This window comes from Chelonoidis abingdonii, chromosome 4, assembly GCF_003597395.2.
Source record: "Chelonoidis abingdonii isolate Lonesome George chromosome 4, CheloAbing_2.0, whole genome shotgun sequence".
Taxonomy (NCBI): Eukaryota; Metazoa; Chordata; order Testudines; family Testudinidae; genus Chelonoidis; species Chelonoidis abingdonii.
In genome coordinates, this window is record NC_133772.1 from 79017930 (window position 1) to 79030867 (window position 12938).

The window sequence follows — 12938 nt, forward strand, 5'->3', positions numbered from 1 at the left end:
CCCTTGAGTCTTTCCACAGCATTTCCCTCCCACTGAATGCTGGTATTTCAAATTAGCTTCCCAGAGATGGATTAATATGCTTATATTTTGGGGGGATAAGATGTGTATTTTAAGTCCTTACCCATATTATTAACCTTGTATACCCAGGGAGATTTATCATGGTAATTGTACAGGTATTACACCAGTATAAGTCCCTGCGTGGACACTGCCTTTTTTCAATTTAGCTTATGTTACTCTCATTACAGCCAAACCTCCCAAGTTAGATTTAATCTCTTTCAGATCATTAAATGGTCACATTAAACCCAGCTCCTGCAGCAAGTCACTGTACACTTAACCGCGGTACATTCCAGGGTGACCAGATAGCAACTGTGAAAAAACGGGACAGGGGTGGGGGATAATAGGCGCCTATATAAGAAAAAAATCCCCCAAAACGGGACTGTCCCTATAAAAAACAGGACATCTGGTCACCCTAGTACATTCCCACTGACTGTTTCCCTTTGCATAGGGTCCCTTTAACCCAACTTCAGTTCACATGACAGCGTCAAAGGTTTCATGAGTAGCTACACCAGATGATATAGCTGCCGAATTCTCAGTCATTAGCTTTGCTAATTCCTTTCAAAACTGATCACATTTGTCATGATTTAGTCTTTATAAACCTCCAGTGCCACTTATTGTTCATGGTTCCATTACCCTCTTCTGACAGATTCTCTCTGTGGGTCACACTACCCCGGCTGTTGCTTTCTTGATACACTAAGCAGTATGGGCAGAAATTACTCCTTTATGGCTTTGATAATTCTGCCACATTTTATTTTTTTATTTTTTTTTTAATTCTCCAAAACATTCTCACCTATCAACATCTCCGCGGGCTAAACAGCGCTGCATGTGTTTTTCTCTCTCTAATGTCAGTGTTTCAGGACTTTTCAGAAACAATTTTCAGTGCTTTGCTTTTTGTTAGCCAATACACTTAATGCCCTAGGTCATGCCATTCAGACTCTCAGATGTGGATAAGTTAAATTTTACCAAGTATTTTCTCACCTGCTTCCATCAACAGTTACATTTACAAGGCTCTCTGAATAGGCCTTTTCTCCTCCTCCTACCCCTGACTTCTCGTGAAGAGACAGATTTATCAGACTTATCATTGATTTCATCACTCATTTATTGATGAGCTTTCTTCCTCTGTAGTATTTCCCCCCAATATATGTTTGTAAGATCCCTTCAGACTTTCACCCCCTTCAGCAGCGTTAACTCGTCCTTCCTTTATTATTTACCTCCAAGACTTGACCACATATTGTCCTTTATTTCCAAATTTTGTTAGGTTTCTTCACACTCAAATCTTTGAGCCATGTCCTCAAAGTCATTCTGGTCTCCTTGTCTGTATTTTTGTTTTTAGAGCCATTGTAGTCTATGGCATCTAGGGATTCTCTAGCCTTCTCCTACATTCATGCATTACAATATTTCCATCACCTTTATTTAATTTCTTAATTTCCCAAATATTTGCTTTCCTAAAATCCAGTATCATCCTCCCCTGCACTCTCTACATCCCCTCACCTTACTATGTTGCATCCAAATAGGTTACTATCATTGGCTCCAACCTACCTTATTATTTTTACATCCTCACTTGGTCCCTTCCTATTAGTCAAGCAGCAGATCCAGGGTGGCTTCTCTTCTGGTTTGAATTATCTGCTTTCTAGATCATAAGGCTACCCTCCAGGTTCCTTAAGAACATCAGATCTGTGTTCAGTTTTATGGAGTGTTTCCCTCCACTCGGTTCATCTGACAGACAGATGTAGGAAGAGAGAAGGAAGAGGAAGAGTTCTCTTCCCCAAATGGGGCTAAATCCAGCCTCGACCGAGACCCTCATACAATAACAGGCTCTTTGTACCTCATTACCTCTCTTTTGTCTGTTATTGCCCAAGGCCTTTTGATTTAAATGAAAGGTAGCGTGCAAGGGGCTCGTCATCACCAAAGGGCACAGGACTCTCCAAACCCAACACTATGGTCATCTCCATAGTGATGCGCCAGAAAGGGTGAGATGGATCAGATATCAGTACTATTCCCAAGGGGCTCAGTATATGTTGCTGCCACAGCAGTAATGCCTCTGGCAGTGAAACAGGATTGACTCTGGATTGTACTTAGTCCTAACCTGGCTGGATCTGGGTAGATTGGGTGCTCCCGGGACCCTGCTCCATCATAGCGTGATAGCGAAATGAGGGAAGATTCCAGCAGCCTCCTAGAAATAAAAACAAAAATGTTAATGTCAGTAAGTGACCAGCTGAAAGACCATACAGCAGCAGCCCCATGTCTCCTGCTTCCTTACTTCTCCCGAGATTTTTTGTGTTACTGATTCATTGCTATAGACATCCATGGGACTACAGAAACAGGGCCAGTGATAGCTGGCATAAATTTTTGCCATATAAAGATTCAAAGCATACAAGAGTCCCATTATATAGATGGAAGAACTCCCAAATTGACTCACTCCTGCATGGATGTCTCCAGAGAGAGCTGCAGACGGCTGTTTTTCCCTTGGGGCAAGCAGTCCAAAGTAGCCAGGCCTTTAATCACTGATGCTGCTTTAGCAGTCTGTCGGGAATTTCTGCCACCCTACGCTAAGGGGCTCATATAGGGCTGGAAGATGCTCTTGACATGGACAAACTGTGTTTGTTTACTGTCCCTCACGGATTCCCTTGCTCAGAAGTCAGGCCATGGGCCACCAAAAAGCCCACACTGGTATGTGTTTATGGGTATTTTGGTGTTCTTAACAACAAAAAACACACACCCCGCAAAACACCTTGCTTACACAGAGCTCCCTAAAACCAGCAGCCTCCTCATTAACCATGATGGAAAAGCTGAGACAATGACCCTCCCAAATGCAGCAATGCCTGGTCATAGCATGGATGTGTCAGATCAGGGAATAGCTTACTGGCTGGAAACTGTCCATTAACTATCCTGGACTAGCTAGTATTAGAGACTACCAGTGGCTCTATGTTCTGCCAACCACAGAAAAGACAGAGAAAAATGCTGCAGTGTAAACTTCACTGAATTTGCACAGCAAGGCAGATTTCCTGTTGCCTTGCTGTCTGCCTGGGCTTGATAGTGATTAAGCTAAACACTTAAGCTTTTCAAGATAATAGTGTTCTCAAACCAAACTTCTATTATGGTTTGAAAATTGACATCTCTGCTTTAAATTATCAGAGGAATCCAAGAGAATTAGAGGTTTCACAGACTGACAACGAATGCTGAGTTACCTAGGCACTGAGTTATTTTTATATTAGGTTACTTTTCCAGAGAGTCAAGCTTTGTTATTTCTCCTGAAGAGTACATAACTCAATTTCCAAAGAAGCCACAATTCCTGCCACTGCTGCATGGTGTCCTCACCCCTGAGCACTGCAGCAATCCCCCTGCCTCCACCCAAAAACTCCATTGCCCCTGGCTCTCTCCCCAACCCGGAAGGGAATTTCACATGCACTCCACTGAACATTCTCAGAGACTCTGTGGTAGTCTCTTGGAGATTATCTGCATTAATTAATTCAAAGAACAATCATCAAGTACCAGCATGTGCCTCCAAAGGGAAAGCCTTCTGAATTTAGGGATAGCAAAACCACCCTGGTCATCACCATGTCTCGTACCCTCCTGCCCTCCCTACATGCACTCTAAGGCCCCATCCAAATGCCATGTATAAAAAGTTCAGTTGCCATGAGCAGCCATTTATTTTAAGCTTCAGTGCCGGTTTTTGGTTACCTTATCACTCTTGATCCTCTGAGAGGACAAAGTTACAAGTGTGCTCTGGACATCAGACATCAATGTTAATAAAAAGTTAGGAACAAAACAAAAACCCAGCAAAATGTGATCATGTGGGATCCAGAAGGGAAATTCTACTTCTGTTCCAGAGGATGGCAGAGATGACTTGCACCTAAAACCACTAATGTCAAAGCAATTTGTTTTATTAGTTAACAAAAATTTGTTCCAAGCTAAAGCCCTGAGGACCAACTTGCAGCTCAATGTTCATTTTCATAGCCAGATAAAACGGGTTCAGTAAATGAGGTACTGTTAAATCATCATCAATAACGCATCCATGGTCTACGACACTAATATTGTTACCTACAATCCCCAAGGAGACTGTGGTGCCTGCTTTTAAAGTGATATACTTTCATAGTCTTTAGACTTCAAACTCCAGTTCTTAAATCCATATAATGGGCTAATGGATCATTCACCCCCTCCCCCATTAGAATATGCCCAACACTGGGAACCTGAAAGCAGAAATCAATGATCCTTGGTCAGAAACAGCTGCTTCTAGGAAGACCTAGTCCAGGAGGCAAAGACTGGGTTTAATTTTCATTATTAACAGAGGGGCTAAAGCAGTCTGAAGTGCTGTCAGTACTAACAGTAATTCTGTTAAAGGTAGAAAAAGATGATCCCTGAAGAAACAGCAGCTGCAACAAGTGCTAGCTACTAAATAAACAGCCTGTGATGTTTTCACAAAAACTTTGGGTTGCACCTCCTCTTGAAACCCTTCACTTGGCATTGCTTGATTCAAGTGTCCCTTTTGGAGCAATGAGCTCCCTTCCCCCCACCCCACTGCTGCCCAGATCCATAGCAGGCTAACACTAGGCTCCGCTGAAGCAATTGCTCCACAATCTCTGTCTAGACAACATGAAATTGTCACAAATGACATCTAAAGTACAATTAGCAAAGAAACTGCAATTTCCACTCTCCTCCCCCGCTCACAGGGAGAATCACACATTAACATCCTCCAGATTGTCAATCAATGCCTCGGTGATGAAGATTAACTCTGCGCACACTAGGAGACGCTTCAAGCCTAGCTTGCTAAAATAGAGCACTACAAGGAGATATAAATTGCCTTCTGTTCGGCAGCACTTTCTGCTGTGATCTCAGACCACCTGCCTGCCAGACATCAGCACCAGAGGGAAAGGTTGTGGAACTGCCATTTTACCCCACACAATATTACTCAGGGACTGTAAACAGAAGCAGTAGCCGAGAAGAGGAAAAAGGGAACTGGAAGTCCAAGTTATGGGACAACACAATTTAAACAGAATAAATGAGAGAGAGAGACAAGGCAGAAAGAAGCTTTTCCTCAAAGCTGCTCTCCACCTGGGAGCACACTGATCAAAAGAGGAATGGACAGCTACAGACAGTAGCAAAGGAAGTGGGGAGGAAAAGGAAAATGGGAGCTGCTGGGCAGCCAAGCATCCCAAGGGTGTTTCCATGCCTCCAAACCTCTGAGCAGTTTTGATTTTCATCAGCCACGAGAGCACTGGTGAGTTTCTCTAGCATGAAGCAGCTGAATGCCAGAAGCCATAGCTTTAAAAAACCCAGCACAATCCCCTGATGTTACTGTAGGAGTTAGCAGATTAATTTCTCCCTACTATCCTCATACTCTCCCCGTTGGCAGCAAGACTTAATCACCCAGGCCACTTGGGACCGAACGACTGATTCATCCATAAAGGATCTCAGGAGGTATTCAAATGCAGCAAGTTTAGCTTCTTGGGATCAGTTTCCAAGGATACATGATTCCTAAAACTTTCTAGCCCAATGGAGTCTCAAACCCAGCAGCACAGCATGCACATCAATAAATAACTAAGCTATCCAACTGTACAAAGCTAATGGCTTCCCTTCCCTCTCAAAAAGGGAGGTACTGATCAAAAGGGGAACTCTTTAAAAAGCAACTCAAGCGCTGTGTGCATGTGACAAGTGTTCACTCCAAAGCATGCTACTGCTCAGGCAGCCTCCATCCCCACCCTCCAGAAGCTGCTAAGTGCTGCCAGACAAAAACAGCAACTATGCTGAACCACTCTCTTATAAGGATGGCTACAGTCTCCCTAGCCCTGCACAACCACACCCTCAGGGTATGGCTACACTTGGAAATGTGCAGCGCTGGGAGTTACAGCTGTGGTCGTACAGCTGTGTAGGAACAGCGCTGCAGTGTGGCCACACTGACAGCTACCAGCGCTGCAGTGTGGCCACATTTGCAGCATTTGCATTTGGAGTGGTGCATTGCTGGGCAGCTATCCCACGTTTCAAGTGGCTGCAACGTGCTTCTCAAAAGAGCGGGGTTGGGGTGGAGTGTGACAGGAGGTCGGGGAGACAGAGGAGCGGATTTTGGAGAGACACTGTTGAGGTCCCTGCCTGGCAAATTCCTGGCCATTTCCCCCACCCTCCTCTTCATCACTCTTTAGAATGTAAAAGGCTCAGACAGATAAGCAGCTTCTCTGACGGACTCCTCCCCCCGCCGTGCTCTTGTCTCCTCAAGCAACAGCTGTGAAACATTCCAAAGCCTCAGAACAATATAGGCCGCTCAGCTGAGCAAAGAGCAGCTGTGTTTCGGGTAGCTCGGGGAGTTACCTCTGGTTTGTTGTAGACAGGAATTTGGTGATACTTTAAATATCCTGGAGTGCCATAAATTACAGCGCTGGTGAGTGTCCACACCTGATGACCAGCGCTGCATCACCAGCGCTGGATTCGCTACACCCGTAGCAGACCAGGAGTACAGCCAGCGCTGTAGCCAGGGAGTTGCAGCGCTGGCTGAGCTTTGTAAGTGTGGACACCGAGTAAGTTGCAGCGCTGTAACCCCCTCACCAGCGCTGCAACCCCCTCACCAGCGCTGCAACTTGCAAGTGTAGCCAAGCCCTCAGTCCACCTCCAAATCGAATGAGGGTGGAATTCATAGTCAAGATGCTTCAGCTTCAAAGGGACGACCACTCTGCCAACTTCTTTACTATTCTTCTCGGTATTCACTCTTGTATCTTCCCACAAGGACAGTAGGGCCTAAGAAACCTATGTGGAGGTGGAATTGAAGCAGGACCATGGATCATATCCTCCCATTCCTCTCAGCTCACAATTATCTGTCAGAGCTCTTGGATTCTAGCCCCTGTGGATGCAGAGTACCACACGCACACCCACATACGGCTCTATATACAAATCCTATGGAGAACTAAACAGTATTCAATGTTCTTCCCACTATAAAAGGGGAGGCTTAACCCAGAAAGGTACCAAAGAAGAGATGAATCCCCACAACAAGTGAGGCATCGAGAGCTGTCCAACATCACCTTCTGCTCATCCTCAAATGCTGCGCACAGGTATTTAAAGGGGGTTTCATAATTAATTCCTATGGACCTGGAGACCAGCATTGTGGCATGAATGGCTATGTCAGACCAAAACCCTATCCAGTCCATATGATCTCCTCAAGGGCAGGCAGCATGTGTTTTTCCAAAAACCTTCACATTTTAGTCTCTTCACTTCACAGAGCAGATTTCAGGGTCTCAGCCTACTTGTGTACAGCCACGCAAGCAAACAGGGATCTTGAACCACCATCCTTTGTAGCTAATCAGATTTTACGGCTCTTATAACTCTCTCAGATCAGAAACAACCTATTCAAGCTCAAAGAAAGAAGAGCTAGTAAACAACTCTACCAGTTCCTTGAAAAGGATCTAATTTAGGAGACTATCGTTAGTGGAATCCTTGGCAGTTCTGCTTTAGTACTCAGGAATCTGAAAGATAAAAAGCTCCAGAGTCTGAAATGTTAAGTACTGTGGTTCTCAATCTTTTTGAGCTCAGGACCCATTTGCAAACCTTGATGGCCCATTGCAACCCAGGAAATAGCTTTAGCACAAAAAACATCTGGCTTACTCAATATTTTTTACCTAGGATAAACAATATACACCTTAAGTACTAAAAAAGTACAGAGTGCGTATCACAGTGACAGCTCCATGGGGCTGGCTGGGCTCATCTCCCCACTGGGATCATTGTGACCTCAAGGATCCTTAAATTGCAGCAAGGGAGGTTTAGGTTGGACATTAGGAAAAAACTTCCTGGCAGAGTGGTTAAGCAGTGGCATAAATTGCCTAGGGAGGTTGAGGAATCTCCATCACTGGATAATTTTAAGAGCAGGTTAGACAAACACAGGTCAGGAATGGTCTAGATAATACTTAGTCCTGCCATGAGTGCAGGAGACTGGACTAGGTGACCTCTCGAAGTCCCTTCAAGTCCTATAATTCTATGATTTTATCTCAGTGCCTGTCAGGTTTGGCCAATTTGTTTGAATAGCACTGCAACCTGGCACAGGGGGTGCAGCACCCCTCATTCAAATTTGGCCTGGCTGGTCCTCCATCTTCATGACAGAGGAGTGACTGGGCCAAACCTCAGCAGTGCTGCAACCCCATGTACCATGTTGCAACACCCGGAGCGGAAAGCTGAGCCGAGCCCAGTCAGACACACAGGATCAGAGCTGCCACCATGGAGTGAGGGAGGGGCAGCCAGGATCTCCCCCTGGTGGCTTTCCACCACCACCCCACGGGCAGGACCCAACTTTACCACCACCACCAGAGCGTCCCACACAACCCTTTGATACCTCCTGGCAACCCAATTTTGGGTCTAGTTTATTTCAGTTTTTGCATGGTTTAAGATAGTTCAAGTTTCTGACTGGCTTCTGGACTGGATCATGACTTAACAGCACTGCTCAAGCACAAGTAAACAGGGTCAGAAGAGTAGGAAGAGACATCCAGTGCAGAACAGCATGCTTGATTTTACTAGTCCTATGAACTGAACCTATAAACAGCTTATGAATTTGGTTGTAAGAAAGTACTGCATCATGGAATGCCTCAGTGTATAGTGAGAGAGTCAACCATGCAGCGACAGGGGCTGTGTCACATACCTGCCAGACCAGAGCCAATGATTGGTCATTAAATCTTAACGGTCCTCTATTCAAGTGGAAACACCTTGAGACAATGGGATGGCTGAAGCAAGGAGAGCCAGTTCTCTCCAACTGGGGAAGAGGAAAATCCTCGGCAGCCAAGGGCTTGGCTACATTGGCATTTTACAGCGCTGCAACTTTCGTGCTCAGGGGTGTGAAAAAAACACCCCCCTGAGCGCTGCAAGATGCAGCGCTGTAAAGTGTCAGTGTAATCAGGGCGGCACTGCAGTCTACACCCGTAAGGGATGTGGTTTACAAGCAGCGCTGGGAGAGCTCTCTCCCAGCGCTGCGGCTCTGACTACACTCACACTTCACAGCACTGCTCAGGCAGCGCTTTGAATGTCTAATGTAGCCAGCCGTAAATCAATTGGAGTCGTTGCTTGTCTCAAGGTGTGATCAGTGCTTGATGTTTTTTAGTCTTTAGCTCAAGATGAACAGAGCAAAAGAAACTATCTAAGGGTTTGGTCACATTAGACATATTCTAAAGCGCTCCGCGGCAGGCTTGAAGTGTGAGTGTAGTCATGCCGCAGCGCTGGGAGAAGGCTTCCAGCGCTGCTTGTAACACATCCTTACGGGTTGGATTAGAGCTCTCCCAGCGCTGCTTGTAAACCACATCCCTTACGGGTGTAGTGTGCAGCGCTGGGAGCCGTGTTCCCAGCGCTGCCGCCCTGATTACACTGACACTTTACAGCGCTGCATCTTGCAGCGCTCAGGGGGGTGTTTTTTCACACCCCAGTTGCAGCACTGTAAAGTGCCAGTGTAGCCAAGGCCTAAAAGGTGTTGGTGCTAGCCTGTAAAAACAACAGAGCGCTGGGTTGCTTAGACACAGAAAGCTCTGGGCAGGAGAGAGGAAGATACTAACATGGTTTTATAGCAGGGGCATCTTGTTTAAATATGGAACAAAATAAGGAAGTCAGAAGTTAGCTGACCTCGAGACAGACACTATGATTCTTAACAGAAGCCACATGAAGGGAGATCCTAGACTCCGCAGAGGACTCGGTCCTAAGCCCAGAGAATGCTCCAGGGTCATGAGGAAACTGAGGCACGGAAATACATACTGGTGTGTTTATTATTTTGTCTAGATCTGTGTACTTGTCATGCTAAGTAAAAGGTAATGGTGTTTAGAGTCCTGGGAAAAGTCTGTATCTGTTTACTTCACTCTCACATACCCCTGAAAAGTTAAACTGTGACCCCAGAACACCCACACAGCTGAGTTCTGGAAGAGGGTGTGCTTAAGCCACTGGGAAATCAGCATTGATCATAGGTGGCCATGGGCAGCTGAACCATGTGATCCCATTTCTCTGAAGGTGTAACACACAGAAGGCCTGTACTCAGGAAATGTGCCAGAGAGGCCACAGGAGGAGTGGTGTAGCCTACTCAGCTCAAGAGAGGTTTAAAGCACACATGTCCCAACACACGTAGCCTGGAGTGTCCATCAGAGAGAGTTTTGCTAGGACTGTGTGCGTGTGACAACAGTTCTCAAAGTTAACATTTTTCCAGCAGCACCTTAGCCCTTAGACTTTTTCTGGTCTTCAGTGACTAACAAGAATTGGTGGTTCCTTTCCTCCAACCCTGTCTGGCCATTCTGTATTCCATCTGTCCGGCTGTGTACACAGTGCACCTTTCTGCAGTAAAGGTTTCTCTCTCTAAACGGGGTAGGTGGAAGCAGAAGTATAGTGAGTCTAGTACACAATCAAGTGAGTTTTCCAAATTCAGGCTCCAAACTCACCAGAAACATCATTCTAGGGAGGGCCTCACACTCAGTAGCACTGGAGTGGCATGTTATGGTAGCATTTGGCGTTGGGGGAGGACAGGAGTTGAGGAGAGAGGAACATCTCCCGAATTACCCTTGGCCATTCCACACACACTAGCAGAATCCAGCCCTCAAGCAGAGGAATGGATTCCTTACCCGAAAGAAGAGACTGAAGAATGCATTTGCACTAGTACAAAAATGTAGTCATATGGGGAATGGCGCTTCCAAATAAGAGACCTATAGGAATGAAGCTAAGAACTTTCTACTCAAGAGGAGATGAAAGAGCACAATCTTCTTCCAGGATGGTGGAAAGTCCCAGACACAGAAAAAAGGGGAAAAAGAGCACAAGGACAAGAAGAATGAGGTATGGACTATAACAAACAAATGTATATATATTTGTTTAAGTCTGTAGGGAGACAGATCCTTGGATTTGAATTCTCCCTAGGAAAAGGTTGGGGGAAAGGAGGACACAAAAATCCCTTCCCCTGTCTCTGAGAGAAATGGGGCTAATGCTCCAGAATTCACCAGGTTTTGTTAAGTGAACTGAGGTGTTGATTGTTCAGCTTCATCCCTATAGCAGTTCTGCTCTCTGTCTCAGACATTAATCTCTATTTAACTCTCTGATGCCACAAAAGGCAAGCAGCATCTCTGGTGGAGCTCCTCATCTCCCCTTGGTGAGTGTTGTGGGCACCAGGAAGAGTGATTAATTCCTCAGGCGACCCAAGGTTACACTCAATCTGCTACAGTCGCAGACAAAGGCCGTAAATCAGAACAGGAGATGTGGGAGCATTAGGCAGAGGCCCCTCATCATACAGCACCCAGAGAGTGATTAATGGACTGGTTTGCAAGTGAGGAGAAGCATGCATCTGTGATGAACATGCTAAGGGCTGAGAACAGAGCTGAGAGCATACTGTTTAGTTTGGCAACGACTTTGCAAAGATGGAAACTACACAAGTGAGAGACCTTCCACTTTGTTTTTCAGGTGCTGGAGTTCTTTTAGGATTCAGGGGAGGGAAGAGAGAAAAACATAAGTAACTAACATTGAGTCAGGCTGATTACATTTGTTATTTACTCCATGTTTGTAGTTCTGTACTCAGAGAGATGGAAAAAGCACCAAAGCCCGATACGCCTGTGCCTGAAGTGACTTGGTTATATCAGAAATTCAGTTTTTCACTTTTTAAAATAAAACTTTCTAGCCCTCATGGTTTGAAGAAAAGCTTGAAGATGTGCCAGAATGTAACCAAGACAGCGATGTCTACTCAAGCATGCAGACACTGCCTGAAACAGCAGCCCTCAGAGCACTGAATAGCTCCACACATCTAACTGGGGTGTTAGCCTCAAGACCCACTGCTCTGAGAGGTCCCACCACCACCAATCATAGAGGACTCTGTTTTGCAGTAGAAAAGTTCTTCAGCTTCTGTCCGCCTGCCCAAGCAAATATACCTCAGACCGTGGGGCAAGCACTGGAGGCTTCCTACCTCTCTGGAGAGGGATGGAGGAAGAACTGCCTTTTCTGAGGCAGGGGAGCCCTGCTGTTCCTAAGGGGGCCCCGAGTTGTGGGAGAGCCGCTCAGGGACCACATCAATGTGTGCCCAGAGCACCAGCCTTGTCTGAACTCAGCCCCATCAGGCACATTTTATACATAAAAAACAGGCCCATGGACCTTCAGAGGGCATCTAGGCCATGTACCCCGGCTTTCCCCTGGGAGAGGATTTGAATTGGATACAATTCAAAACAAAAAAATTAGTCACTTTCTCGGCAGACGATAAACCCTGCTTGCTCCCTGAACTTCAGTTCCAGCAGGTGCTTTCTCAAGAAAAAACAGGGGGATCAATTACACCAGCGCAAACGCAGCCATTTCGAGCAATCAGTTAAATATGTATGGGGGGGGGGGGGGGAATTCTTTATAACGCATGTTAGTTACTCAACAGACCAGAATGGTTCAACTAGAGAAAGCCAGAGTCATCACTATTTTGGTTAAATTCCTGTTTATTGAGGTCTCTCTCCATTCGCTCAGGCCCAATGCCCAGCTGGGCTCAAGGCCCTGGGGAATCAGTGCTTGGCTGTAACTTCTCCAGTCAGGAATTCTGTATCAAAGTGACTAATTGAATCAATGCAGCTTTGTCCCCAAGCATGCTTGCTGCATGTGTTTATACAGAAACAGTGTGAGAGTGTGTGAGCGCATCCGTGTAGAGAGTACATGCTTAATGATGAAGGGACTAGAACAATCATAAATAACCATAATGTATATAAATGCTACCACCTTCTGCTGTCTCCTTAAACCCTTCAACATCCCCCTCTCTTTGAAAGGGCTACAGTGGGGAGACAGGGTGGATCAGTAAACTGACATGTGACAGTAGGTCTGAGGACCTGCCCCCAAATTTTAACTAACTGGTGCATCTAGGTAACTGAAGAAAACTGGAAAAACCAGGGCAGCTGCCCTGCATCAAGGGAGGTACATTTGGATCCACAAGCTAA

General features: G+C 45.8%; 1 protein-coding gene across 4 annotated transcripts in view; it reads right to left on the bottom strand.

Moving 5' to 3' along the window:
• AMBRA1 (autophagy and beclin 1 regulator 1) overlaps positions 1-12938 on the bottom strand; it is a 190321-nt gene that overhangs the window by 130568 nt on the left and 46815 nt on the right. For all 4 annotated transcript variants that reach the window (XM_032775083.2, XM_032775082.2, XM_075065286.1 and 1 more), the window contains exon 8: positions 2144-2230. In XM_032775083.2, coding sequence (XP_032630974.1) covers positions 2144-2230 — 87 coding nt within the window. The remainder of the gene's footprint in view (positions 1-2143; positions 2231-12938) is intronic.